This window comes from Colletotrichum aenigma (genome assembly GCF_013390185.1).
Source record: "Colletotrichum aenigma strain Cg56 chromosome Unknown KSG_Cg56_contig02, whole genome shotgun sequence".
NCBI classification, from domain to species: Eukaryota; Fungi; Ascomycota; class Sordariomycetes; order Glomerellales; family Glomerellaceae; genus Colletotrichum; species Colletotrichum aenigma.
In genome coordinates this window covers 6,016,937-6,044,639 of record NW_023500908.1, presented here as the reverse complement: position 1 = coordinate 6,044,639, position 27,703 = coordinate 6,016,937, and the positions used below count along the sequence as shown (strand labels likewise).

At 57.4% G+C, this 27,703-nt stretch overlaps 8 protein-coding genes across 8 annotated transcripts; 5 read left to right on the top strand and 3 right to left on the bottom strand.

Moving 5' to 3' along the window:
• Positions 1–2,247: 2,247 nt before the first annotated feature.
• Positions 2,248–3,422, top strand: MTP7-1 (Metal tolerance protein 7; the record flags this gene model as incomplete). The annotated part of the gene is made up of 5 exons (XM_037318907.1): positions 2,248–2,293; positions 2,595–3,136; positions 3,195–3,221; positions 3,284–3,361; positions 3,417–3,422. 5 exons carry the CDS (start codon positions 2,248–2,250, stop codon positions 3,420–3,422), a joined length of 699 nt encoding a protein of 232 aa, XP_037183055.1.
• A 56-nt stretch (positions 3,423–3,478) lies between these two features.
• Positions 3,479–4,458, top strand: MTP10 (Metal tolerance protein 10; the record flags this gene model as incomplete). Its single annotated transcript, XM_037318906.1, has 5 exons — positions 3,479–3,505; positions 3,565–3,720; positions 3,788–4,036; positions 4,091–4,208; positions 4,262–4,458. The coding sequence occupies 5 exons, from the start codon at positions 3,479–3,481 to the stop codon at positions 4,456–4,458; spliced, it is 747 nt and encodes a 248-aa protein (XP_037184021.1).
• A 2,759-nt stretch (positions 4,459–7,217) lies between these two features.
• CGCA056_v003648 (54S ribosomal protein L27) lies at positions 7,218–7,621 on the top strand (the record flags this gene model as incomplete). The annotated part of the gene is made up of 2 exons (XM_037318905.1): positions 7,218–7,409; positions 7,493–7,621. The coding sequence occupies 2 exons, from the start codon at positions 7,218–7,220 to the stop codon at positions 7,619–7,621; spliced, it is 321 nt and encodes a 106-aa protein (XP_037184020.1).
• A 271-nt stretch (positions 7,622–7,892) lies between these two features.
• Positions 7,893–10,645, bottom strand: CGCA056_v003647 (AB hydrolase superfamily protein; the record flags this gene model as incomplete). Its single annotated transcript, XM_037318904.1, has 3 exons — positions 7,893–9,377; positions 9,422–10,468; positions 10,568–10,645. 3 exons carry the CDS (start codon positions 10,643–10,645, stop codon positions 7,893–7,895), a joined length of 2,610 nt encoding a protein of 869 aa, XP_037184029.1.
• Positions 10,646–11,275: 630 nt separating this feature from the next.
• Positions 11,276–11,951, top strand: TSR2 (Pre-rRNA-processing protein TSR2; the record flags this gene model as incomplete). The annotated part of the gene is made up of 2 exons (XM_037318903.1): positions 11,276–11,303; positions 11,368–11,951. The coding sequence occupies 2 exons, from the start codon at positions 11,276–11,278 to the stop codon at positions 11,949–11,951; spliced, it is 612 nt and encodes a 203-aa protein (XP_037184028.1).
• Positions 11,952–12,105: 154 nt separating this feature from the next.
• On the bottom strand, positions 12,106–13,522 carry CGCA056_v003645 (BSD domain-containing protein; the record flags this gene model as incomplete). The annotated part of the gene is made up of 3 exons (XM_037318902.1): positions 12,106–12,500; positions 12,552–13,269; positions 13,325–13,522. 3 exons carry the CDS (start codon positions 13,520–13,522, stop codon positions 12,106–12,108), a joined length of 1,311 nt encoding a protein of 436 aa, XP_037184027.1.
• Positions 13,523–16,604: 3,082 nt separating this feature from the next.
• Positions 16,605–18,408, top strand: napA-2 (AP-1-like transcription factor napA; the record flags this gene model as incomplete). Its single annotated transcript, XM_037318901.1, has 3 exons — positions 16,605–17,072; positions 17,125–18,158; positions 18,210–18,408. The coding sequence occupies 3 exons, from the start codon at positions 16,605–16,607 to the stop codon at positions 18,406–18,408; spliced, it is 1,701 nt and encodes a 566-aa protein (XP_037184026.1).
• A 2,953-nt stretch (positions 18,409–21,361) lies between these two features.
• On the bottom strand, positions 21,362–23,564 carry Stk32a (Serine/threonine-protein kinase 32A; the record flags this gene model as incomplete). The annotated part of the gene is made up of 7 exons (XM_037318900.1): positions 21,362–21,893; positions 21,942–22,393; positions 22,446–22,601; positions 22,653–22,857; positions 22,913–23,024; positions 23,137–23,259; positions 23,522–23,564. The coding sequence occupies 7 exons, from the start codon at positions 23,562–23,564 to the stop codon at positions 21,362–21,364; spliced, it is 1,623 nt and encodes a 540-aa protein (XP_037184025.1).
• Between the last annotated feature and the right edge of the window lie 4,139 nt (positions 23,565–27,703).

Below are 27,703 nucleotides of genomic sequence, written 5' to 3'. Positions count from 1 at the left end.
TGCCAGCCCAGGACAAAAGACGACGCAAGAGGCCACAGAAGACAGGGGTGTGGGACGTGGGGTGCGCGTCAAATGGGGCTTGCCGGCATATGAAAAATTTGGGTTGTGTGAAACGGGAGGTTCCCGGGGTCTGCGTCCAGGGTCGCCAGTCGGAGAATTCTTAAGTCGATTTGACCCTGGAGAGGCGTCTGTCCCTGGTGTTGGCGGCGCGGGGGGGCTGGAGGATGGAGGAGGCGGAGGAAGGGGATGGCTCGGCGGGACAGGCACAACCGTTGGAGCCAAGAGCCGAGCCAAGAGGCCGCTGACACGCTTGGCTGCCATTCTTCTTCATCGAAGAAATTAAGCTTGGCGGGAGTCTCCTCTCTGCGAGATGGCTAGCTGCCTTAGCCCCCGAGATCGTGTGTGCATCCGCACTCGCATCTGCCGCTGTTGCTGCTGCTGTGGCTGTTGCTGCTGCAGCTTCTGCAAGTGTCTGTTCGTCGAGGTGGCCCAGCAGCACAAGACAGCAGCCGCCGCAGCACCCTTGACACTGACCTTCTGGCGTGCTTCTTTTTCGAGTTCACACCAGCCCTGCCGTGGGTCTCTGCTGGGTCTCTCTGCGTCTCCTGTGTCTCGTCTCACGTGCTGAGTTGCCTACACTAATCGGCGGCCGGGTGAGGGGCAGGTTTTGGCGGTTTACCTAACAGGCGACGATCGGGGTCGCGGCTTAGTCGGAGGCTGATGCATCATAGCTGATGGCTGAAGCTCTCGAGGCAGGCGACTGACTCTGAATGGGCTCACAGATGGGATGGGATGACATGCTGGAGGGCAAACGTCGTCAATGGTCGCGCACATCGGGTTTCTGGGCAAGGGCAGCTCAAACCTGGAGAGCCAAGGAAAAGAGGGAAAAGAGGAGCTTCTCTCGGCGTCTGAGATCAAGCGAGGCTGGGCGCAGCGACGACGAGACGACGTATCTGTCGATGTCTGGGACGCTGGAGACGTGAGTGTGTGTGTGTCCGTTTGTTCTTGCAGTTTTTGTGAGGAAAGGTGTGTGTATGGCGCAAGGTGTCTGTGGTGTGTATAGCAAAGGATGGAAAAGCAACTATTGCATCCGAGAGCGTGATGCAGAAGAGAAGGCGGAGACGAAAAGAAGTGGGGCCATTGCGTCGGTTGTCGTTCATTCTTGCTTTCCGAGGAAACAAACATGCAAGACGTCCCGAGCACTCAGCTCCTTTAGGCAGAGCAGGCCCTTGACTTTTGCTCTCGTCAAACTCAACCCGAGTCTCGTGTGCAGCTCACAGACAGGCGGGCCAACAGGAGGCTCTGGATTACGCTACAGCTACTACGTAACTTTTGTCATCAGAACCTTGCCCGCACTACCAAGTAAGGTACCTTGGGAGCCTGTAACAGCCCCAAACTCTTGGCAGAGGGACTATCGCTTCCTGTATCGGTGTACCCACGCGGCACCTGGGGCTGCCGTTCGGTGTGAAACAGCCCCGCCCGGCACCTCGCAGCCAATGGCGCCCAATCACGGCCCCCGCTGCCCGCTGTGCTCGGATCGCAGTCCTGATCGTCCTCGACTCTCTCTCTGTCATCCATGCGCCATCACAACAAGCACCTTCGTCGTCGTGACATGCTGTTGCAGGGACACGTCGGCCTTTTGTCTCCAGGCTAGCCCAAATGTGGTCCTTTACTTCACTCGACTCCGCCTGCCGCCTACGATCGCCCCTCGCTTACACTTTACTCGACCCGGCTCGACTGTCCAAGACCAGGAACACCGAAATAGATGCCCCCTGACCGACAAACCTCGTGCCCCATCACCGCTCTTCAACTGGCTGGATGCTCGACTTTTCCAAAGAAACAACCGGCAGACCGCGCTGAGAGACCACTCAAATCAAGAAATCTTGCCGTCATCCTGCCAGGGGCTGTTGTTTCCCCCTCTTTCTCGACACGTTCTAGCCCGCCCGCACATTGCATTGAAGAGCTTACTGTTAATCGTCCACGTAAGAAGGGGCCGTCCATCTCTTGCAGCGGGCGGCGGGTTACCTCCCCCGGCGGATGCGGAATGCGGAGGCGGCTCATCAGAAGCAAGCATGGCATTATATGAAAACCACATACCTTTCAAATAGCATAGCATGGCACGGCATGGCGGCCGGATCTGTCTAATATATTACTCCCACTCGCAAATCGCGGCCTACCCGTTATTCCTCATCTTCCCTTCTACTGCATAGTACCAAGAACAGAACCCAGCTCAATAGCTTCCCGAAAATGCAAACTCCACGCGAGTCCCGGGACAATGTCCAACCATCGTCCAGTACGTGGGTTTCGCCTTACCTTTCTTTCCTGCCCACCCCCTTCACCCCCCTTTCCACTCACTCCCCTTGGCCTTGCCTTGCCTTGTCTGCTGCCTCGCACTGCTTGACTTGGCCTCGCCTTCGCCTCCCTTCTCTCCTACCCAATCCCTGGGCGCTGTGGTTGGTTCATCACATCCTCGCTGAGATGTGCGACGCCTGCTGCTGCTACTCGCATCGGATTGCCCTGCCCACTGACCACCGCTGGCCACTGCTTCATCCCACTACACCATCGACCACTCGACCGCTGACCATTTGCTTCAGTCACTTCATCTCGAGGCAACTCTGTCGGTGATCTGAAAAGTGATCCGAAAGGTGAAGCCAACAGTGAACCAGGCCAACACCCTAAAGACGACCAGGTCATCATCACACCCGTCCCAGCCTCTGGCACGGACGACAAAGCTGTCACAGAAGGGCTCTTCACTTCAACTACGAATGGCACAGCCGTTGACAAGCAGGACGCGCGCGTCTCGTCCAACACTGACGGGGCCGACGCCTCCACCGTCGACACCTTCTACCGGCCCGACCCCTACGACTTTGGCCGACACCGCCGTGACAATGTCTCCAAGAAACAGATGAAGATTGAGCATCCCAAGGGTAACAAGAGGAAGCTCTCAAAGTTCTACACCCGCCAGAACGAGCTCATCGACCAGTTCCTGGGCGCCGAAGATGAAGAGAGGCAGCAGGTCGACGAGGATGCGCGGATGGGCCCCAAGATCAAGTTCGCCGTCAACGCATCCTTCACCGTCAACTTCTGCCTCTTTGTCATTCAGCTCTATGCCGCCGTCTCAACCGGGTCTCTATCGGTAAACAGGCACCCAAGACCCTGTGCTCACGGACTTTCTGTTGACTCGTGAAATCCAGCTGTTTGCCACTGCAGCCGATGCTTTCGTCAGTAGACCCTTTTTCCCTCGGTGAGGTGTTGGTGTAGAGGTTGACCAAGAGATGCCCAGATGGACCTCGTCTCATCCTTTGTAATGCTCATCACGTCGAGATTGGCAGCCAGGCCAAGCGTTTACAAGTACCCGGTGGTGAGTTACAACACGTGCGACACCTTGGCAATAGGATATCCGGGGTTGACAGAAGGGGTGAAAAACTAGGGACGAACCAGGATTGAGACGATTGGCATCATTCTCTTTTGCGCTCTCATGACCACGGTCGCCATACAGCTGCTGGTGAGTTGCCAAGTGACGGTTTGGCTTGGTCGGGTTTGGAGATGCTGATCTGGGGATAGGTCGAGTCAGGCCGTGCTCTTGGCGAGGGCAAGCGGGCCTCTGAGGAGCTGCACATCATCCCCATCGTCATCGTTGGCGTTGCCATCTTCGCCAAGGGCTCCTTGATGTTGTACTGCTTTGCCTACCGAAAGTACCCCTCGGTGCATGTCTTCTTCGTACGTGGTCGTCCCATGAGTCCAGTCCCTTCAGATGACAGTTGGGCTAATAATAGCGTGTGCGTAGATTGACCATCGCAACGACATCGTCGTCAATAGCTTTGGTCTGATAATGTCCGTGGTGGGCGATCGCTTCGTGTGGTATCTCGACCCGATCGGCGCCATGTGCATTGCCCTGCTCATCCTGTTCTCGTGGGTCGCAAACGCCTTTGAGCAGGTCTGGCTCCTGGTCGGAAAGTCCGCGCCAAGAGACTTTCTCGCCAAGCTGACTTACATGTCAATGACACACGACACTCGGATTCTCAAAGTCGACACCGTAAGTTGGCGTTTGCCAAGTAAATGATGAAAGCCGTCTCTGACAATGAAGCAGTGCCGGGCGTACCATGCCGGTCAGAAATACTACGTGGAAATCGACATCGTCATGGACGAGGCGACTCCGTTGAAGATTTCTCACGACGTGGCGCAAGAGCTGCAGAGGAAGGTCGAGGGTGAGTCTGCCGCTGTCGTTGGACTGTGGCTACAGAGCTGACAAACAATACAGGACTCGGCGATGTCGAGAGAGCCTTTGTCCACGTTGACTACGAGGACCAGCACAACATCCAGACCGAGCACAAAGCATTGTACGAAAAGGTCGAGAAGAAGCCCAAGAGGACGCTGAAAGAGATCCTGCTGCGGACGAAGAAGGACACTAGCAAGGTAGTCGAGACGGAGATCTCGAGCGGGCGAAACTCGTCCTGAGAAGAGAGACTGGAGGGAAGGGAAAAGGCCTGGAGGAAGGAAACTACGAGTAATAAAAGCGAAGAGGCTGGGCGTTTGGGCCGCAATAATCTGGTTTAATCTGTTTTGTCTCTCTCTCCACGATAGTCGTTCCGGCAAGGTTGTGGACTCGACCCGTGTCGACCCCGGCCGCCTGCTGCACACCACAGCGGGAACAGACGGGAACAAGCGGAACAGACAGTCCCGCCTGCGACAATCATGGAGCCACAATGGGCGATGAGGTCTGCTCTGCGCAGAGCGGCATCCGAAGGACGTGAAACAAACATGGGGGTACGGACGGCAGATGGTGCATCCAGTAGAAAAGGCATACATAGAGGAAAACATCCAGAGAAGCGTAATGATTTTGAGCTTTGCAGAAAAGGACCCACAAGGGCATCGTCGTTTGTGTGTCCCAGACCCTTCTGAGGTGCGTATGCACGCATTGGCGACGATGGCGGGCTGGCATCGACAGATACGACACAGGGCGGTGTAAGCTGGCTTGCATCTGGTCTCCCAACGTCTGCGTCGTGAAAGATGCTACGCTGCGCGAGCTAAAATCCCCAGCCAAGCTCAAGCGACAGACTTGGCGGTGGAAGGCAGTATGAGACGGCACAGCCAAGCAGTTTTGTCGCGTTGTAGTCTTTCTTCTCTTTCCCCGGCCATCGAAAGACTTGGCTGCGCACCTTTGCTCGTCGACCCCGGGCTTGGCTTGGCGGGGCGACGATGGGAAGGCCAAAAGCGAGGGGGGCAACAGAAGAGCACGGGCGATGGCTGAGGAGCAGGGCCCCCATGGTGTATGGTGGGACGAAAGGAACGTGCGGTTGATGGCTTCGACGTCGATCCAGGGGTTCTCCCACTTCCCATACCATGCTGCGGTCACTCGCCGTGGGTCGGGCTGTCTCAGCTCTCGACTGTCGTCGAGTAAGCATAACGGGGCGCCGGAGTGCGCTGCAACGTCCAATCGAGCAAGAGACTCTAGGAAGTGAGGCTGCCATCATGTTTTCCAGATGCATTGCCGCGGATAACGAACAGAAAAAGAAAACAGGTGAAATGGCATGGAAATGGCCTTTGCAGCTGCAACGGTCTGGCTCTTACTAGTCTCGTCTCACCTGATATCTCATACTAGACGTCGACTGACATTGTTCGCCGTTGGTTCTTGTCCTGGATCGACTGGATGAGTTGACTGCGGGGGCCGAGGAAACCGTCGGACTTTTTTTCTTTCCTTCTCGTTCAAGGGTTCACATCAGCTCGAGTGTCAAAGCTGTGATCATCGACGATGGGTCTCCGTCTGACGCGGCGGGCCATGCTGGCCGCATATCCTCACAGCCTCAGCTCGCATGATCTTTCGCTTATGTTTCGGCAGTGGTGCTTTTTACGTTATGATTGTCGAGAACACCATTGCTGTGCCGTGATAACCGACGATATCTATTTCAGGCAACCGAAAAGGAATTCTACAGCCAACTCGAGAGAGTCTTGCTATCCGGGCGCGTAGTGGGCACAGGCGATAATGGAGATAACGACGACGATAATGACGACGAGGACGAGGACGAGGACGACGACAAGAATGACAATATGAACGAAATTAGAGATATAGTGGAAAGAAACAGCAAAAGTGTTAAGAATTAGATCAATTAGATAGTTAACTGCCCGATTAGCTAGAAGTATCCGCCTGGATATCCAAAGTCACCCAAAGTCTGCGCGGGCCTGGCTGGTCACACCGAGACACGTCACCGATGAAATCGACATGTCTGATCTCTCGCAGTATTTACGACAAGACCAAGCACCGAGACTTTTGAACGTTGCTGGCTATTTTATGTCTAAAATTAGGATAGAACACAGTTGAAAGACTGCTCTTGAAGCCTTTAGTGAGCTTCACGAATGAATCTGGGTTGTTTCCAGTTAAGGTTGAGGACCAACTTGCGGGTGACTGAATCGAATAGTGAGAGACCTCAAGCGGCCTTGTTTCAGGTGAACGTGCTTTGAATCTTCTTCAATCGATTTGAATAGCCACTCACGGAAACATTGGAGCGTTTGAGTAAGAATCTCATTCTTGATAGCTCGTGTCTGACTGAGGACGGTGGGCGCTTTTGTTGCGATGCCCACCCTCCGTCACCACCGAAGACAAGTAATATATCATTCAACACATAGTACCGATGCACTTCGGATCCCTCTCGAGTGATGAAGCCTCACTGTTGTCTTGGGTCTCTTGGCGGGCTTTGATGAGCTACATCGTGAGGAGTCAGACACGAATGCATTGTCAATCTGGGAAATGAATCCCGTCGGAGACAAAATTGAGCTGATTTAAAAACTACCCATCCTCTGGAAGTAACCTCAGATTCCGAGTGCCAATTTCTGCACTTCTTTCAGAGTCAATTGTAGCTTCCGTTGAATTAGCCTAAAACGGCAATACCGGCCGGACCGGCACCGGAAAGATCCTTAAAGCCCGATAAGAGGGGCCGTCTTTCTCGGGTCTGTGCACCCTCCCTCCGGCCAAGAAAAAATCGGAGAACGGACCAACTCTTATCCGGCGCAACGCCAAAAATTGGGAAACACCATCCGCTACATCTTCAATCGACGACGACGACGCCGACCGACGCGACCGGCACGAATCCCAGCAAACGAAAGACGGAGCGCAGTCAATTGACACCAGCTGCCCCTCCAACAGCCTCCGGAAAAAAAAAGAGGGAGAAATCCTCTCACCAGCCAACCACCACCCCCCGTCCGAGCCGCGCCCGCCCAACATGAGGCCCTCCCCGATCCTCCAGGTGCTCAAGTTCAGGCACCTGCGCCTGACGACCAAGGACGTGAACAAGGGCTTCTACAAGGGAAACCGCACCGGCGCCATGGGTGAGCACACCAAGTACGGAGGATACAAGATCGACTACAAAAAAGTGCGGACGTACGTCGTCCCGAAGGGCCTGAAAAACTTCAAGGTTAGTTTCCCCAGGATTTCTACCATCACACACACACGGGGTGTCAAGCTCGGCAGTTGCTAACGTCTTCGAATGCCGCGCAGCTCACGCCTTTTGTTTCCGAGCTAGTGAAGCCCGCAGGACGAACGTACAAGAAGACCAACAACCCCGCCGGACCCCGCGACCCAGCACTGTTCCTCAGCACGTGGAAGGAGAAGAACGGCTTCGACTAATTTGCATGGGCCGACAAATGATGGCACGATTCGAGCGGCGGGGAGAAATGGGACAAAAGCCGCCAGACGAAGCTGTGCCAGCGGACAGCGAAAGACGGCTGAGTTGCACAAAAGTTGTATATACCCTTGAAGCATTGTAACAATATGTAAAACGATTGCACGCCCAGCTTCGCTTATCCAAACGCTGGGAACATGCGGCACGTGAGGTATGCAAGATTCATCCAAAACTTATTTATACACATTAGGGTATTGCTGGTCTGGCCCGCGTGGATCACGCCGTCTGCTCGACCCCGCCGTTTGCAGTCTCTTTGCCTTTGCCCTTGCTGAGGGGAAGGTCCTCCGCCGCCGTCACGAACTTGTCCATGGGGGGCCGCTCGCTCCTGCCCGCCGGGGTTGGTTCAGGAGAGACCTCGGTGGCCTGGCTGTCCTGGACTCCTGAACTGACGTGATCTTGGTCCATGGGCGGCATGGGGCTGATGGGGCGGCTGTCAGCGCCGGACATCAGCGTCATCATGCTCGCCGTCTCTGCGTCCTTCTTGCCGAGGCTGAATGGCAGGGCGATGCCGTCGAGGAACGGTCGCTTGCCAGCCACCCCGGTTCCAGGCACAAATTCCGGACTGAGGTGGTCATTGGCCTTCTCCTGCTCCTTTCTCTTCTCGATGAGAGCAGCGACGGGCGTCTCTTCCACGTCGGTAGCCTGAGAATCCAGGACCTGAGAGCTGGTGTTCTGTGACGTTTGATGCTCATCGACAACGACGCGCCGCTTACTACCGCTTCGCTGGATCGGTGCCGGGTCTTGCTGCTCTACGTCCTGGAACGACCTGGCCCCCTCGCCGCCTTCTTCCCTCGTCATGGACGTCTTCGCCTCCGAGTCCGCCTTCTTCTCTCTTTCCATCGTCATCTCGTCGTGCTTGGACCCCCAGAGCGACCACAGAGCCAGACCCAAGCTCTTGGTTCTCTTGCGGTCTAGCAGCTCATCCGTGGCTCGGCGTCGCCCAGCCAGAGCGGTTGGTGGCGGCTTCTCACCGTCACCAAAGTCCACGAACCCGGCCGCCATATCCTTGATGATGTTCTTGTGCACCTTGGCCTTGGTGCTGGAGAACTTTTTATCGAACGCAGCCTTCGTCTGGAGCCATCTCTTGACTGGCGTGGGCCTAACGACACCAACCTCTTCCTGCTTGATGGTGCAGCCAGGCAGCTCTGATTCAGGAACGAGGTCGTGGACCACGCCATGCCGGGTGATTCTTTGCCGAATCATGTGCTTCTTGAATGGCGGCAGCGGCATACCCGCCTTGCCGACTTGCTGCGGGACAGCCTCGGAGCTTTCTCCTTCTTGCGGCTTGTCAGACTCGGACGCTGAGCTTGAAATGACACTAATGTCATCGTCGTCCAGAATCTCAATCTCCGTCTTCTGGGCTCTCGCCAGAGCCCAGGCGCCAAACTGCGCGACGGCTCGATACATGTACTTGGCCGGACGGGTGAAGCTGAGTGTTGGGGCAACGTGACAAAGGTCGTCCCACACCTGGAGCTGTACGTCGGTGGGCTTGTATTGCTCAATTTGTCGCATAGCCGCCTCGTCGAGGTTGGGGGGCGTGTATTTGGAGGGGTTCGCGCACTTGTGGGCGAGATAGATCTGTTCATCGCGGAGCACCTCGCCTCCTCCGACCATGATCAACAAAGGGGGAAGGCCGCCGAGCGTGGGCTGCATAATAGGGCTAACCATTGGGTGAGATAGAAGAGCATTCGTCGTGTACATCTAGAACAGTCAGTAGTGTCCCTCATGAACCCGAAACCACCGACCTGAATTTGATCCTTGACCGTGGTCGGCTTGCCGTCAATGGTAACAGAGAGCTGAAGGGCGGTCCTGCGGGGGTCTGCGTCTTCTGTTGGGTTCTCGTTGGTCTGCGAAGCACCATTGACAGCAGTTCCCTCCGCAGCGGGGTCCAAGGAAATCGGAGCGGCCTGCTTCTTCTCCAGTGTGTTGAGCTTTGTGGCGTTCTTCTCCTTGCCAGCCCTCGCCTTGATGGCCTGCTCTCTCATCATCGCCATGTCGTCCTCGTTCGGCGGCGGCCACGCTCTCGATGGCTTGTGGTGGAAGCCCGAGGGCGGGATGTAGTCGAAGGGGTTGTCGCCAGAGACGCTGGGAAACGAGTGGGAGAGGTCAACCCACGGGCTGATGAGGATCGCGCCGGCCGGGAGCGGTATTCCCTGGTCTCTCAAGATGACCATCATTGACAGGACCATGCCGCCGCCTGCCGAGTCGCCGGCCAGCACAATCGTGCTGGGGTCTTGGACCGTGAGCAGGTAGAGGTACGCGGCGAGACAGTCCTGTAGCCCGCAGGGGAACGGGAACTGCGGCGCCAGGCGGTATTCCGGTGCAAACACTCTCGCCTTGAGCTTGCGAGCATGACGCTGCATCTGGTAGCGGTGCTCGTCGACACTACCAAAGAAATAGGCACCGCCATGGACGTACAGCATCGCGCGCGTCGTCTTGCCGTCGTTCCTCTTCCGCTCGTGGTAGTCAGACCGCATCTCGATCCACTCGGCCTTGAGAGGGCTGTTGGGCTGTCTCCATCTCCACCACTTGCGGCCACCAACAGCGTGAACGCCCCCAGGTCCCAATTGAGCCTCAATCAGTTCCGCGGACCTCTCGATGTGGTCCTCCGGCACCTGGGCATCCTCTACTTTGACCCATTGCGGATGCGGGACCCATTGGGCCGTGAATGCCTGCAACTCTTCGACGGTGTGCTGCGACGCGAACTCCAAAAAGGATCGGACGAGGTGCAGGCCTTCGTCGTAGGACAGGTGGGCGGTGGGCTTCTGTTTCAACGGGTTGCGGTTGAGATACTAGCGGGACGGACGGTCAGCTTACGGCGGCCCGTAGATTCCAGGTTGCATTGATGCGGAATCTGGGGAAGATGGATCGGGGGGCAGGAATGCTCTCACATGTGAAAAGAGGGTGGAGACGACGGTCGGCGTCACGGCCAACGACACCGACGTGGTGTTGAGCTTCAGGGGGTTCATAGTGACTACGTCTTGATGAGGCTCGCGACGAGGACAGCTGCTGTGCCGTCGGCAACGGCGGGCATGGAGCTTTTTGAAGCTTCCGGGGTGATTGGCAGGCCCGGGGGACAGACCATCACGTCGTGGATGAGCACAGAAGAAAGCTGGCCCTGAAACCGCCCTCAAAGCTCACTGCCGGAATAGGGGACCGATGACATCACGCGGAGACCAAGTGGATGGTTAATGTCCGCGGTCCTGGTCAATTAGTCTAACAGTAGTTGGGCACGAACGGGCTGGGTTGGCGACTCAGGCAGTGAGACGAAAGTGACCGTGGGAGCTTAGCGAACATTCATCAATAATTCTCGAACGCTCACAGTGAAATTTGATCATGTTTTCCTCAGCTTCTCGCCAGACAAGCATGCTGCTGGCAGCGGGACTCATCACGTATTCGGCAACCCAATCTCGCAGCTCAGCACAGGACCCTGCCCAGGCCTGAATGCGGACCCGGCGGCGCCCCACACAGCCTTCGTCACAGTGCCGGATGTCGCACGCACTATCTGCCCAAAAAATTGTGATTTTTGAGAATTGTCACCGAAATGGTCTGCCCCTCCAAGTACCCCGCGAACACCACAACCAGTCAACACGGCAACCATGGCATCTTCCAACCCTCCCACGGCAGGTCAGTCAAAACACGTCGATACCCTAATGTTTTTGGATCATCAAATGCTGACACATTGTTACAGAGGCCTGCCAGTCCACCTTTGAGCAGGCTGTGGCGCTGTCTCTGCACATGTGGCCGGCCCTCTCCCTCGCCGTCCAGAACCACTGGGGCGGCCCGGACTCGGCCGACAAGAGAGACTGGTTCGCCGGCGCTGTGGCCGAGCTGTTCCCGGCCTACACCAAGATCGCCAACGGACAGGCCGTCCCCGCCAGCAACGCCATCGAGGAGCCCGACACCGAGTACATCGAGACCTTCCTCCTCCAGGTCATGGTCGACGAGTTCGAGGTCAACGTCGACGACGAGACGGGCTTCGACGTCGCCGAGCGCATCATCAAGATCCGTGCCGACTGCGCCAAGGGCAAGTTCGAGGCCGTCGACGAGCTGCGCAAGAACTGGGAGAGCCGCAAGGGCGCCAAGGTTGACGGGCTCTACAAGAAGATTGAGGGCGGCGACCAGGAGACCGACTGGGAGGACGACAGTGAGGATGACGAGGATGGAGACGTCGACATGGACGAGGCGCCACAGCTTGTCGCTGCCCCCAAGGAGAAGCCGCAGCCCGAGGTTGATGAGGACGGATTCACAATGGTCACGAAGAAGAAGCGATAAACAAGCGAAGGAAATCCGACTTGGTCTCATGGAGATGGTGCACTAAAGGCCGCGGCTGTGATGTACAAGAGTCCGCAAATTAAGAGCTGCCATACGAGCCAGAAAAGAGTTCAACCCCGGGAACGCCAGCCAGCAAAAGCAATTCTTACGTCTACTACTCCCAGTCGGCGTCACTGTCGCTGTCGTCGCTGTCATCGCTGCTTTCTTCGGCCTTGCGCGCCTCCTTGGGGCTGTTGGGGGCGCGGCTGGGGACGCCCGAGGCGGCGCTGACGACGTCGTAGCTGGCCTCGCTATCGGCCTGGGACTTTTCGTCATTGGACTTGCGGGCTTCGGTGGGCTTGAGGGTGGATTGGGAGGTCTCGGCAGGGGGCGGCTGGATGGTGGTGGAGGACTCGGTCGACGGCGGCCGGGCGGGCTTCTTCTGCTCGGCCTTGGGTGCGGCAGCGGGAGCGGGAGCGGGAGCGGGAGCGGGAGCGGCGTCGGACTCGTCGGAATCGGACTCTTCGGAGTCGGATTCGTCCCAGCCAACTTCGTCTTCGGCGGACGCGGCTGTGACAGTCGTCAGCATCACGGCATTCATACCTAGTCAGTCGGGCTCACCTTTGAGGAGGTCTCGGCGGCGGGCCTCGGCCGCCTCCATGCCGTGTCTGAGGAAGTAGTATCTCTTCCAGAACTCGGCGTACGGGACCTGATCGGGCACCAGCTTCTCCATTGTTGTCCGCAGCTCAGGGTATTTCTTCAGATCATCACTAATGTCCCCAGTCTTGGACTCCACATCAAAAGTCTTGCCCCAGGTCGAAAACTCCTCCGTTGCGGGATCCGTTGTGAAACTCTCGGTGCTCGTGTGAATGACGTGAAGCTGTGCATCCTGCCTCGATGTGTGAATGACTCTCTTTCCCTGGGCGTCCTTGCTCTCGAACAGGACGGCGCCGCTCTGGTTGGTCGCGTCGGAGGGCGGCGCGATGCTGACCGCCTCTTTCAAAAAGTTGCTGATGTTGGTACCGAAGCGCAGGAGGGCCTCGTCGGCAGCGTCTTCCGCCTTTTGGAGCTCCTTGAGCCTCCTCGCCGCCTCGGCGCGGAACTTTGTCATGTACGTTTCCGAGTTGCTCATGGCATCGTCGGCGGCGGCGGCCTGGTCGCTTGTCATCGTCGGCGTGGTCTGGTTATCGGCTTCCTTGCCCTTATCCCCGGAAGGCTCGCCCTGCACCGTGTTGACGGTGAGCGACCGGGTACGGTTGACGATGGACGTGAAGCCCTTGGCGGCATCTTCGCCCAGCTCTGCCACCTCTTTGGACGCCTCCTTGTAGACGGATTGCCCCTGCCGCTCGGTTTAGCCGTTGCCTCCGGTGTGCACGCCTCGGCCGTCTTCTTACCTGCTTGACAGCGTTCCCCAAGAAGCCGCCGATCCTCATGCCCCAAGCACTCGTCGAGAGAGCCTTGTAGGCCTCCTGGAGGTCCTCGTTCAGCGACGCCTGCGGCTGGTCATTCTTGGTGTCCGTAGAGTCGCCCTTCTTCTTATCGGCGTCCTTCGGGAGGGCGCTCTCCTGGATGTGATCGTAGGCCAGATCCATGGCAAGGCTGCAAAGTCCAAGCTGGAGTCGACGCGGGTGTTGAATCGGGTGTTCGATGGTCCGTTGCGAGGCTAGGTAGCTGGTGCGGGCAATGTCGGATCGTGGAGGTTCTGCTCGATGTCGGCGTACGAATGGTCACTGACGTGAGGCTGGTGCTGTTCCTTCCCCCTGATGGGCGGGGTCCATGGCCGGCTGCATGATGGTCAGTGCGGGGAGTTGTGGTACGTCCCGCACGTGCGCTTGCGTCTATAAGCAGCTGAGCATTCCACCACTGAACGACGTGAAAGCAGCTTGGGAAGTGCGCAGTAAGATTGAAATGTTCGAAACTACGTCACCGTTGGAATGAGATATAGACGCCCTCGCCGAGAGGGTGGTTCTGTCTGCACGAAGGGACCTGCAACAGAACTTTGCCGGACTTGGTTCACTTACACGACGATTTCTCTGACACCAGCGCCTTCACAGCGGCGGCAGCTTACGGCTTACCCTGCGCGACACCTTACCCCAGACCCGAGGCGGCAGCGGGAGTGTGGTGCCATCCCGAGTGGCAACGGAGTTATTGCAACAGTGCCGTGGCTCACGTGCGCCTACGATGCAATTCAGAAGCCGCGACAGTAGTCGAAGACGGTAATAGCAGTCATTGGCCTTAGACCGTTGCATTCTACGCAGTACACCTTCAACTTGGCTGAGGCAACTCAACTGATCCTGACCTCTACAAAGGTGCACCCAGCAAAGGCGGTTCGTTCCTTCGCGCCGCCGCACGGGGCCAAACCCCTCGCCATGTTCCGAGGCTTATGGTGTAAGCTTTTCGGATGGGGCAGTTCGGGTCTAGACGCCTTCTCGGGCGTGGCGATTTATGCAACCAAGAGAGTAAGCAGGCCGATCATGTTGTGGTCCCTGACCAACAACAGTCACTAGGAATCGCGCTACAACGGCACGAGAGGCACGAAGGGCGCAGAGTACAAATGCAGTCATGCCGGGGCGGGTTCGTGCCGCGAACTGCGTCTGTTTCCTGTCCCTTTGATCCTGGCAATTGTGATGGCAGCAAACACCGAAAAGTGCCATTTGTCATCCGGATGCTCAAAGCTTCCAACGACTTTCCCTGACAACCAGAGCAGATCTTGCGACTCAAGGCCGTGGCAGGAACTCGATCAACCAGATCTGGCCCCTTTTTAAACCAACGCCCGTTTCTCGTTTTTCTGGAGAACAGTTGATCAGGGCCAAGACGGTCTCACGGCCATAAACGATTAGAGTTTCGGCCAGTCACGCCAGTCTCCTACGCTTCTGGGAGTGGGAAGCGTGAGCCAGAGCATGGATTGCTTGTTGTCCCATGGCGTGGGAAGAATGGCGGTTTTGGCGGTGCCTGGGGCGCGATGTAATACCATCTTGGAGAGGTATCGGCGTGGTTACACTGCACGAGAGATACCTCTGGTGGATAGCCAGATAGCACGGCTTTTGAATATTGGGTCAGCGGATTTACGCAGTAAGGCTGGCATGACCCTGACTCATAGCCAGCCGGCCGGACGCGCCGTTTGAAGAATTGGCAGGCTGGGCTAGTGCTGCACAGCCCGTACAGTGAACAGACGGACGAGTGACGGCACGGTGAGCACCACTGACCGCAGTCTCGTCCTTGGGTCTTGGCCGACGACCCGCCACTCGCATTGTTACGCAACGAAGAGCGTACCCACGTCATGCGACAGACTGGTGATGGCGGGCCGAAGCTGGTGTAGTGTGGCCGTCATATTGAGATGTCAGGCCGGTGCGGGGGGGGGGGGGGTCCTTGGACGCGAGATTGCGAAGTCGCGATGGTCCGATATTCGTGTGGATGAGACGGAAACGATGGACGAGAGGGAAGACGCGAGACGCAGCGGTTGTAAAACGCAGGCAGTCTCTTCATGATATTCGTCCGGCGGAGTGCTGCCATGTAAGTGAGTGACATGGAGCCTCCACTCACCCACCACCGCTTGTTGCTGCGGGCGGTGCTTAGAATGTGGCTATCCCCAAAACAGCAGCACGGAAAGCAGGAGGCAGCAAAGAGGATGCGTGGCAAAACCGATGAACATGCCGTTTTTAGAGGGATGAAGGGCGGGTTTTACAGGGGACGCGAGCTGGTGCCTTGGACTTGGCGGGTTGAGGTGACTTTTGTCCTCGAGTGGGCAGGTGGCAGTTCACTACACTGGTCAGTCAGTGGTGACACTTTACAGTGTTGGGGCCGGGGGACCGGATTCCCATCATGGGCAGACTGGGGCAAAGAGGGGCCAGGTCCAGGGAATTGGCGAAAACGACGGTGCAGTGTGCTGCTGTTCGGCGATAACGGGGCTTGCGCGCGCCCTCTGCCAATGGAAGCGTCAGAATGCGCCTCGGGGCCCCGACGCCCATCCTCTTGAGTCTTCCCTCCCCCCCTCCTCCCCTTGCCAATCGAGGACTGGCGTAGGGCCCCGTTGGAGTCGAACATGACGGCTGACAAATTGAAAGGGCGCTGAATCTTCCCCCTCACCGAGTGCCGCCGTTCTATTCAGTTCCACTTCACTTTCTCACTGGACACGGCGACCAAACCAACACCACCAACCGCTCGTCCTCGCATCACGCACACCTTTCCCCAAGCACGTCTTTCCCCGAATCCCGTGGAATCTCTGCATCTGCATCCCATTCTTGTTGTTGAGAAATCTGGTGGCCTGGCGACCGCCGTGTGACTCAGGCAGCAACTTTAAGGCGGAACACGCACCAACTCTGCACCGGACCCCAGCTTTTTTGCGTCACTCCCCAGCACCACCGCAAGCACCACCACCAACAGCACCGCTGCTGCGACCAACAATCTCCATACGCCTTTGCCTCCTACACATCTCGACGGCGAGTTTGGCGTCTTGTATTGCCGAGTGCACCACGCAGGCGTCGCGACACTGTTGAGCAACACCCAGTCTCCCCGCGATACCATCCGTTGATCCGGCGGCCTGGACCCGAATCCCATCTTGACCCCGGCACGAGCCGCAATCGGCCTCCCGAGTTTACCTTTCTTCGTAGCCCTCCTGCACCGAATTGACTTCTCTTTACCTTCACCACTTCGCCCCCTCACATACTCTTCGCAATGGCCTCCGCAACGAACGGTGGTTTCCCAACCAACTTCATTCTGACCCCGCAGCAGCAGAGCCTGCTCTTCGCCGCCCTCAACTCGAACAAGCAGCAGCTGGCGAACCAGTCCCCGGGCACCAAGGACACCTCCATGTCGCCTTCCTCCTTCCAGACGTCTCCCGCCCAGGCTCCCGCCAACGGCTTCCAGGAGAGCCCGTATCTCGACAACTATGACTACGACTTTGGCGACTCCAGCTTCGACTTTGACTCCCTCAATGACCAGGGCAAGATGATTGGAGATATCCCGGGCACCGCCAACTCCACCAAGTCAGATTCTACCGACAACGATTCCTCTGACAAGAGAGCCCACCCCGACGACGAGGACGACGAGTCCTCGCCAGGAAACGGCGCCAAGAGACGTGAGAGCACCGAGAAGGTGCCCAAGAAGCCCGGACGCAAGCCCCTTACCTCCGAGCCGAGCTCAGTATGTTCTGCCACCTCCTAGACTGTAGACAATCTCTCTAACACTCGTAAAGAAACGTAAGGCCCAGAACCGTGCCGCCCAGCGCGCATTCCGTGAGCGCAAGGAGAAGCATCTGAAGGACCTCGAGACCAAGGTGGAAGAGTTGGAGAAGGCGTCAAAGGATGCGAACAGCGAGAATAGCATTCTCAAGTCTCAGATTGAAAAGATGACGGCCGAGCTCAACGAGTACAAGACCAAGCTCGCGGCCATGAGCACTCGCTCCGTCTCACACGGCAAGTCTCCAATGGGCTTTGGTGCGTCCGCAATCGGCAACCTCAGCGATGTCAACTTCCAGTTCGAGTTCCCCAAGTTTGGCGTCCTTCCTGGTGCTGCTATGCCCAAGCCCGTCCAACGAACAGGAGCGTCGGCATCGCCTCACACCAACGGCAGCAGCAACCCCGTCAGCCCCCTAAACACCAAGGACAACAACAGCCCGCACATTATCCACGGACTGGACTTCAGCAGCACCAAGGACGACCTGGCCAACTTTACTTCGCTCTTCAGCAGCCCGTCCATGAACGGCACCAACGGCACCGCCACGTCGCGCGCCAGCGTCGACTCCGGCTCCTATGGCATGCACAACGGCACATCGACCAGCTCGCCATCAGCGTCATCCCAGTCGAATGCCGGTCCCAGTTCGTCCTGCGGCACTTCCCCTGAGCCGTTCACACAGTCCCCTATGGGCTTCAAGCCCGTTGATACGATGACCACCATCGGCGAAGAGCACACCGGCCAGCAGTCGTTGTTTGCGGGCATCGACACCAACAGCATCGACTGGCTTGCTCAGCAAAACGGCGGACAGTTTGATCCTCAGCTCTTTGGCGACTACCGCGAACCGCAAGAAAACATTCTGGGCGGCGGCACCTTTGACGACAGCTTCTTCAATGACGCCCTTGACGCCGACTTTATCACGCCGTACAACATGGCGCCCAGCCCCGCCGTGCCCAAGAAGAACCTCATTGACCAAATCGATGCCGCCAAGAATGCCGACGATGACGTGGTCAAGGACGCCGTCAAGGCCGAGAACTACAACTGCAATAAGATCTGGTATGTTGTCCCCCGACAAGCAAGTGGCACAGTGACTTACACCCACCCCAGGGAGAAGCTGCAAAACTGCCCAGACGTGGCGAGCGGCGAGTTCGACCTCGACGGACTCTGCTCCGAGCTCCAGAAGAAGGCCAAGTGCTCAGGTCAGGGTCCCGTCGTGTCCGAGACGGACTTCCAGGCTGTTGTCAACAAGTGGATGGGCAAGGACGTGGCGGCCTGCTTCGCGGCCCAGAACAAGACAAAGGCCTGAAGGACCCGACGTCTCCATGTACATTTGCACACGTGCTCACGGCAACAGGTCAGGCGGTCAGGTTTGGAAGCATATCAGGATTAGGTCGGTTTTTCTGGGGACGACAGGCGTTTTAACACGGACCAAAAATAAGGGCGGACGTAAGCTTCCGACCCGCGGCAAGGCGAATGGTTATTCATCTAACACCGGAATTCTAGATGCGGAGCAGGAGATCCGGCCGAGCGGCTCATAGGCCCTGGCCTGTTTCCGACTGGAAGACTCCCATTGAGCGACCGAGAATGGTTTTGGGAAGGCTACGATGATGAGATTTGCGGCAACCACGACGGTTGTACGTCAGGGGTCGGCATATAGGGGTTGGTTTTTCTTTGCAGATGTAATATGCTACTAGTATAGGCTAGTTTGATGTTCCAAGGGTGAATGAGCGAATGAGAATCTCCACGTTGGACTTACTCTCGTGTCTTGTCAGGATTGGTTCTCGGAAGAACTTTTTGTATGTGTTGAGACGAGTACTTCAGATGAGTGCTTGAAGTGAATGTAATCAATGCCCACGTCGTCGTTACTACGGAGCTTCCGGCCAGCACGCTCCTCCGCGGCGGATGCCATCACTCTGCCCATGCCAGGGGCCCGATAAGCACCCTCGGCCCGTCTCCTACAAACGATGGACCCGGCGCGCGAGCTAGCGGTCAGCCTCCTGAACTTCCTGCGCCCGACGTAAATCTAAGGCCGATAGCTACCGATCAATAGCGTCGCGGGAACAAGCCGGCCCTCCTTTCCCCCACAGACACTGGCGCGAAGTACATATCACGATTCGTGGTAGTCCAGAACTGCCCCAGCCCGAGGTCTGCGGCCGCCCCGCACCCGCCCACATCCGCATCCCGCATCCGAATTCTCCTTGGCAGCAGAACTCCATCATGCGCTCCCTGATGCTGCTAGAAACATGCGGGGAGGGGAGGGCAGCACGACACGACACGACACGACACGACACGAACCACGGACGGACGGCGTTCGGCGTTGCGACTGTCTCTCGCGTTCGGTCTCTGGCGGGCGGTCGGAGACGGGGAAGCGGATTTTGGGGATGGAGCTCTTCGGCCGAGGGCGAACAGGGTCGGATCCTGCGCCGTTGGACGTTGAACTCTGTCACTCGTCCCCCATCGCACCCGGCGCCTTCTTTCGTGCGTGATTCCCTCCCCCCTCCCCTCCCCCCCCCCCCCCCCCCAGGCTGGCTTCCCCCCTCCTGCTCATGTACAGGACACGCCACATTAGGGTTGTACGGGCAGAAAGGCGGGGGGAGGCCGGTAGTCTGTCGTGTGTGCATGCCGCCAGGGGGGAGGGACGGACCACGGAGCGGAGAGAGGTCCCCCCAACCACCACCACCAGCGGCATGTCGACAGTGAGCACCTTTTTTTTGACGTGGGGGATGCTGCCTGCCCAGCCGCCACCCCATGGCATGGCAGGCAACCTAGGAGAATGGATAGAGCGGCACGTGGGAGAAGGGGGCAAAATCGTACGAAGAACGAAAGGAAAAGATGGCACACGGCAGGAAGGATGGGGAGAGGGGGTGATGCTGATTGCGCTCACGGTAAGGATCATGTTGCGATGAGCGGTGTGTTACGCGGCACAAGCTTCCCCCCTCTCGTCTACTGCTCACCAAGAAGCAAATGAGTAGTCCATGGTTCTTTCTGTTATCTGCTCCGGTATCTATGACTGCGTTTGTGATATGCTGCCTGTTCTTCCAACAACCCCGGTCTAAACCCAAACCCGGAACAAGCCTCCTAGGTCCCCCTTCCCCTCACCAGGAGGCGAAAAAGAAGGCTTCTGCCCGTAAGAAGAAGAATCACGAGACTTATCAGACCCCTTGTCGAGTCACTGCTGGCTGTTCTGCCTGCCTGCTCAGTCGGCTCGTTTCCAGGGCCGCCCCCCAGCTGCTGCCGCCAAGGCGGTATCGACTCGGCAATTGCACAGAAGAAAGCAATCGCCCCTCTGCCCACACCCCAGGTCCGTATCCTCGGGTTGCGATGCGGTGCGGTGCGGTGCGGTGCGGCCAACGTTGCGTCCTTGTCGGATGGCAAGATGGAAAGTGGGTGGTGGTGGGAAGGGGGCGACAAGAGGGATCTGCAGGTGTGCAGCAGCAGCCCTCCCACCCCCGAGTTTCCCCCAAGACCACTTACCGGTTGCAGCGTCCCAGCCGACCAATGGCGACCCCCGTAACCGGGGACCGACTTGCTTGAATCGTCCAACGTCATCCAATCCCCGTCCGGGGCGAGGAAAGTATCGTAGTCAAACGGACCAGACGCACGTTTCTCGAGGCAAGGAGTTATTTTGCATTGGTTGGGGTGATGCGGTAACCTTGTGGCAGCAGTAGCCTCGAACGACTGTGACAGCACGTGGAGAGAGCATGTAGAGTATTGGCCTGTGTTATTACAAAGGGTATATTCTTGCTTGATGAGTTGTCCTATGTCACTTTGCTAATCCACGCTCCATACCGTCTTTGATGCTTCATGAATTTGGTTGCCCCTTGGTGTACCTTATCCTCCTGGAACCTTGCGATGAAGTGAATCGAGACAACAGCCTTGGCTCCGGCCAAGGGCGGCGGCGCAGAGACCACTCTGGTCGTTTGCACACGGCACAGGCCGCCTCGCCTGCTGCCTGCTGGTGCCCGCCGACGAGGCCCGCCAAATGTGACATGCAGCCCGTGCCGTTGTAGTGCGGCCTCTCCTCTCGGGACGTCGCAGCGTCTTCACACTGCGACTTTTGTGTCGCATCCCTGGGCGAACGGGCACTAGCTTTGCCAACCATCGCCAGAACGCCACGGCCTGGCCGTGTCCTTCGTCCTCGACTCTGCGGGATCGTGGATACGGACCTGATGGTCCCCTTCGAGCTTTGCTGAGTTTCTCGGGTATCGATCCATCCTCGTTGCGTCTGTCCGTCTCTTCAACCTGTTCCACATCGTCTTCTAGCCAATAACCTGCCTGGCGCCCTCCTTGCCCAAAACTCCCCTTTCCTTGGGCTTCGGGCTGTGTCCCCTTCCCTTCTTGCCCCTAAAGAAACTGAATACTCCGCTTGAGCTCTCCGACTTGCCATCACCCGTGGCGTTGGCGTCTGTGGGAAGCGTGGCGTCCTGCCGAGCGAGTTCTGACCAACTACCGCCTCCGTCCAACGTGACTGACATGCCGCCGGTTGGGCTGGTGACACGCTTTCCGATCGCCGGCGGTGCGGCTCTCTGGTTGTGGTACTCGTTTGGCTGGTAGTGCGGTATCGGGGGCGGCTTAACGGCTGGACGGCGGGGCACGCCGCTGTGACTGCTGCCGGGCCGTCTCTCCAAGCTCGTGCTCTTTCGTAAGGGTGCCGGGGGCATGGTGTTCCTCCCTCCGTTGGTGGCCATCGCAGCGGGGGTGGCCTCGTCGGTGGTCAATGCCTGGGGCCCGCTGTTGGGGTGTAATTGATTCATGTCGCCGTTGGGGAATCCTCCTTCTTGCTCGGTGATTCTATGTACGTTAGCCACGTCAGGATATATGGGTTCATCGCAGCCATACTTCTTGTACGCGGCGAGTGTGTAGTCAAACGGCCGGAACTCGTTCTCAATCATGCGGTAGAGCTCGTCCTCCCTGATTTCCTTCTCCGAAGCGTCCTCCTTCAACCGTTCGCGGGGCTTTTGGCGTCTGGCTCTCGCCTCGAGGGGGGCCTCCTCCAACAGGAGCTCCTCCAGGTCGTATGTGGCGTCAAAGTTGGTCTTGTCAGCCGCCGGCACAAACACGGGTTCGATCTGCTTCCGCTCCAACGCTTCGAAATCAATCATCATGAAAAACTCATGCTTAGTGAAGCTCTCCCAGGTGGCACCCATCCGTGTGTCGCGGTTCGGGCTTAATGCGTCTCGGATGGCGTATAAACAGGGAAGGCTGACGGCGGGCTGTGTGACGGGGTATTTGGGATTCGCGAGCTGGATCTGCTGGCTGAGGGTGCTTTCTGAATTGCCGTCGAATGGCCTCTGTAGGACGTTTAAATCACAGTATCCGAAGCCTCGATAAGTGTAGACCCACCTTGTTGTAGATGCACTCGTAGAAGAGAACACCCAACGACCACCAGTCTGCACGGACATCGTAGCCCTTGCCAGCATAAACTTCGGGAGCGAGATATGCGAGGGTGCCGGATTTGCTAGACAAAACCTTGCCGGGCACGATATCCGAGGCAACGTTCTTGTCCAGTCAGTATTTCACTTCCGCCGGCAATTGTTAGTCAAAACTCACAAAATCGGTCAAATGCACGTGGCCGTCTGCGTCGAGGAGGACGTTGTCGGGCTTGACGTCGCGGTGGATAATGTTTTGCTGGTGAATGTATCGGAGGGCACATCCTAGTTCGGCAATCCAGAAGCGAACTGCGTCTTCGGTGAAGGTCTTTCTCGAAATATGAAATCGGAGGTCGCCGCCGCTCATCAAGTCAACAACCAGATACCTGGAGAGTGGTCAGCGAGAGGCATCGTCGGGCAGCAATGGCAGGGCGGTCCCACATGTATTCGATGTCTTGGAAACTGTATCGCAGGTTGCAAATGAAGGGGTGGTTCACGTGCTCGAGCATCCGGCGCTCTCGTATGATGTTCCGCACGCTCTCTGATCGTACGACTGTTTGACAAAGGCAGTATCAGCATCTAGGTGGTCCTATAGTGTCGTGCACGGCGTCCCATCGGGGCCAGAAGATGCCGTGCAACGAGGCGGTGTGTGTGCGTGTATGTACCTTCATCTTTCCGGATATACTTCAAAGCAAAGGACAGGTTCGTGTCTTTTCGCTCGACGATGCGGACCTTACCGAAGGCGCCTCGGCCGACGACTCGTAGCAGGCGGAAATGGTTGAGGTTGACTGCAGAGTGGAAAGATGCCGGTTAGCTTGGCGATGATCGGGCTGGTGGTGGGGAGAGGCGGCGGCGGCACGCAGAGCGGTGCAGTGCAGCGCTGCGCGGCGTGGTGGTGAGGCGAGTGCTGCGGCAAATGGTGGTTGCCGCCGTGCATTCAGTGACGGGACAGGACAGGACAGGACAGGACAGGACAGGAGCGTCGGGACGGGTCGAACAGCAAGCAGAGCTGTGTGTAGATAGGGTAGGTAGGCTGGGAGCGAGACATACCTTCGCCATCCAAGTCGATGGGCTTGCCCTGGCTATTGCCCATTGCGACGTGCAGTCGTCTTCAATGGCTCTCACGTCTGCACTGGTTGGATCTAGGGAAGACAGTGTCGACTGTCGCGCACCATGATCCAGACGTGTGTCGTTTTTTTGGGATGAAGGTGCCGCAGAATTGAAATCGGGGGCAAAACGAGAGCGAAAGGCAATGAGCGGAGCGAGAGAGAGAGATAGAGCCCAAACCAGCGAGAGAGCAGCAGATGGAGGCAGATAGATAGGAGTGGAGTCCGTCACAGTCAGCTGGCACGGGGTGACAGGGGGATGGCACCGTAGGAGGGCCAGTTGCTTCGAGTGATGGTCTCAAAATCGGGGACTCGGTGGTACTGTGGTGGAGGATTGGAGGGGATGGGGGTTCAAGGTCAAGGAGCGAGGGGAGACTGAGCTACGACCAGCAGACCTGAGTTGATGGGGGAGTAGGTATGTAGACAGACGGGAAAGACGAGGAGAGAGAGACTGTGTGAGAGAGAGCGGGAGAGAGAGGACGTGGAGCAGAGCAGAGGAGGGGAGGGGGGGCCGTCGTTCAGTGGTCAGTCAGTAAGTACGGACCAAGCAAGTGCTGGCCAGTGAGAGCAGCGAAAGAGAGTGGCCAGTACCGTAAAAAAGGTACAATGTGAGTAGTGAACAGGGCCACCGGACAGGGCAGGCAAGCAAACAGGGCGGGCGGCGGAGGAGAGGATGGGACAGGATAGAACAGACTCAGAAGAGAGCGGAGGCGGGAGAGGACGAGGGTAACGGAAAGAAGAAGGGATGTGCTACTTTTTGTCTTTTCCCTGTTTCGGGGACCAGGGCTGGCTGGAAATAACATAACACAAAAAGACGAGACAGAAGAAAAAGGAGAACATGTGTGTGTTTAGGGTGATAGGTAATTGTTCGCCTCTTGCTGGTCTGTCTGATGGTCTGCCGTCCGTTTGTCTGTCCCCCCCAGCCCAGGGGAGACGAGTAGTGACAAGTCCAGGCCGGACCGGACCATCTACAAATCGAGCAAGCAAGCAAACAACGTCGTCGTTGTTGAATGGGGGTACAGGCAATAGGTACCCTTCCTTAGCCACAAGTCTCGCTCGTCTCCAGGGCACTGCTCGCAAGTCCAGAGTCCAGAGTCTGTGACTGCGTACATACATGCATACACTGCACCAGCAGACTACGGATACATACACTACTTTACATCCCAGGTACGATACGGGCGAGACAAGCGGCTACCTTGCGGCGTACGGTTCCGTCCCTCTGTTAGCGCACCTGGGCTTAGTGTTGAGAAGCAACTGCTCAATGGGTTTGGTGTATTTGAGTTGGCGTCGGCGGCAGCGTCGCTGTGCCTGTCGGTGCTGTCCAGCGAGAAACTATCCGTACCGCAGCAGGTAGACTGTCGGTCTGCGTTGCCATGCGAGATATCTCAGCCGGGCACTGTCTGCCGGGCTACCTTTACGACGCCGAGGCTGGCCTGCTCTGGGCCTCTGGCAGGCACTCCAAGTACATGACAATTTGCTTTGCAAATTATCGGGACGGACGCAGGATCGGTCGGTAATGTAGGTCAAGTAAGGTTAGGCCGGCCTAGCGCGGTGCTTGTTGCTGTCGCCGCCGCCGTGTGTGGTGCACGCAGTACTCTACCTAGTGCTGTACTCTGTACGGCGGGTGGTATCGCAGGCTGACACATGTACCAAGCGGTATGGTGCCGTGGGCTCAGGTACTGTGTCCCGTCTCCCACGTTTTCTGGTGGTGGTGGTCGACGTCGTGGGAGGTGGGCGGCGGATTGCTTGCGTGTGGCAGGGGCTCGCAATTGGAAGTGGGAGTGGGAGCCATTGTGGGAACCGACAGGCTTGTGCAACGAGGCAGGGATCGGTGGCTCGCCAATGGCGAAGGGGTTGCTGGATGATGGATGATGCTAGTAATTAACGAAGCAACTTCACCATCCCTGACCTGCAGACCGACCGACGATACCCTGTCGAGAGTCTCTTTGCTTTTTTTCCTTCCTTTTTTTTTTCCTTCTCTTGTTCATATCCCTGCCTGTCTGCGTCTGCATGCGGAAAAAGTTTAGCTTGCTTGCACCTGGGGCCATTCGGAAATGCATGTCCAACTCCCATGGTCTTGATATGCAGAGGCAGCAGAAATCGGGTCTGGGCAGCAGAAGCAGCGGGAGCATCAGAAAGCATCAAACTCTCGTCGTCAACCGCCCGCTGTTCAAAGACCGAATAGCGTACAGATGCCGGGACGATTGAGCATGGCCGCAGCACGCGGAGACAAAGATGCATCAGGTTTCAGATGATCTGGTCGAGAAGTCTGCCAAAGAGGGCAAGGCGTCGTCTTGATGTCAGGCACCTTGCATCTATCTCCCATGGCTCAGCTCAGGGCAGGCAAACAAGATGGTTTAGTCAGTGTAGGTAGGTGCGCCTGGGGTTGACGGCGAGACCAGCCGTAAGCAATCCGCAGCAAGTTCAGGAATGGGTGTCAAGGGTCTCGGCGAGCCAGGTCCAAGGAATCGCTCCTTCGTACGGAAGCCGGCATGGAAGATGAATGGCTGCAGGACAATGCCGTGGTGGTGTCTGTAGCGTCGTTGCCGTCCCCTCGTGGCTCTGGCGCGCAGACCGTAGCAGCGTAGCTCGATGAACAGCTTTCCAGAAGCGAACAAGGGGGGAATCCATCTCGTGGCATTCTAGATTTCCGCAGGAGCTTGTCAAAATGCCATCTGCCACCCATCAAGCCGCACGAGGTTGTAGTATGTGGTCCAAACTCCCACCTGCAAAGCGAATGTGTATCTCCGTCCGTGGAGGACTGTGGCACACGACCACTCTCAACTCCCCGGTACGTTGTTTCTGTCGTCGTCGATCGTCCGTCGTCGCCCCGCGTCTCCTCCCGTCGGCCTCGTTTCTGTTGCTCGGCCCATGTCGAGTCGTGTCGACGATGACTATTGCAGTCTTGGTATCTTGCGCATGATTCAAGGGTCTCAGAGCTGCAGGCCTTCTCAGCCCAGGTCGTAAAATAAGGAACGTGGAGGGAGAAAAAAACACAAACCGCCAAGTGAGATGTGGATGTTGGAGAGTCCGAGCAAAGGAAGCAGCCGGGCGACTACCGCACAGGTACTTGCAGCGCTGCAGAGTCCCTGATTTTGCGGCGCGGCGGCGTCCCCGCGCAGGAACAGCACGCCCAAGGACGAGGGTAAATTAGGGAGCGAGCTCACCAGCAGCATCCTCACGGCCGCTACATGCGCGCGAGTAGCGGCTGACGGACCGCTGTGACGGAAAAGTAGCCGTATGTACCTCCAATTTACCCTCATTTCTTGAAGGCTGAGGGACGTGCGCTGAAGTAAGATTGTCTGGCTGTTCCTGGCCACCTGGCTCTGGCTGGCGCTGGGCAGAAAAGGCAGTTGCAGGTCAATTGCGGTTGCCGCCATCACAGTTCGAGTTGCAAACTATGGCAAAACCGCCTCAGTTCCGCTGCTTGACGTCCGGGAACTTTCCTCTAAAGATAAGGTACCTAACGCAAGGTACGTGACATTTTACGAACTGGCCAATGGCGTCAACCTCGACTCTGGCTCTACCAACGTCTTTCCCCGTTGCGCAGTCTTCAGAGTCCCGACTCTGCGACTCTCAGACTTTGAACCTGGCCGGTGCTCGACTGCACCAAACTCTGTCTTCTCGTCTATGGCAACACCAGCACAGCACAGGAGCAGCAGCATACCGTCTAATCACTTTGGTCCCTCGACTGCCGAACGCCCGCGCTTTGGAAACAAACGGACTAGAAGCCAAATGCCCTAGAAGGACAAGTCCGTACCACTAGCTGCCCATCGGAAGAAGCTAAATTGTCTCGCCAATCCGGGGTCTTCCGGCGACTGAGAAATGCCTCGAAACATGCCATAACCTGTCCAATCGAGGAGCCAAAACATTCTGGCCACGAGGTCAACCGCTTCTGACCCCCTTCTGCGCCTGCGACGGATCTCTGCCTAGTGGCCGGACGAACCCACGGCGGACACTCGGCTTGACCAAAATCCATCCAGCCAGCAAGGATATCGATGCCACCGTCAGCAGCAAAGTCAATTGTCGTCATGGCCTCCATTGCACCTTGTAAGGCGTGACGACCACGTTAACGGACAAGTCTTTGTTGAGCAGCTCCAAGCCACCAGGAACAGGCCACGCTGGG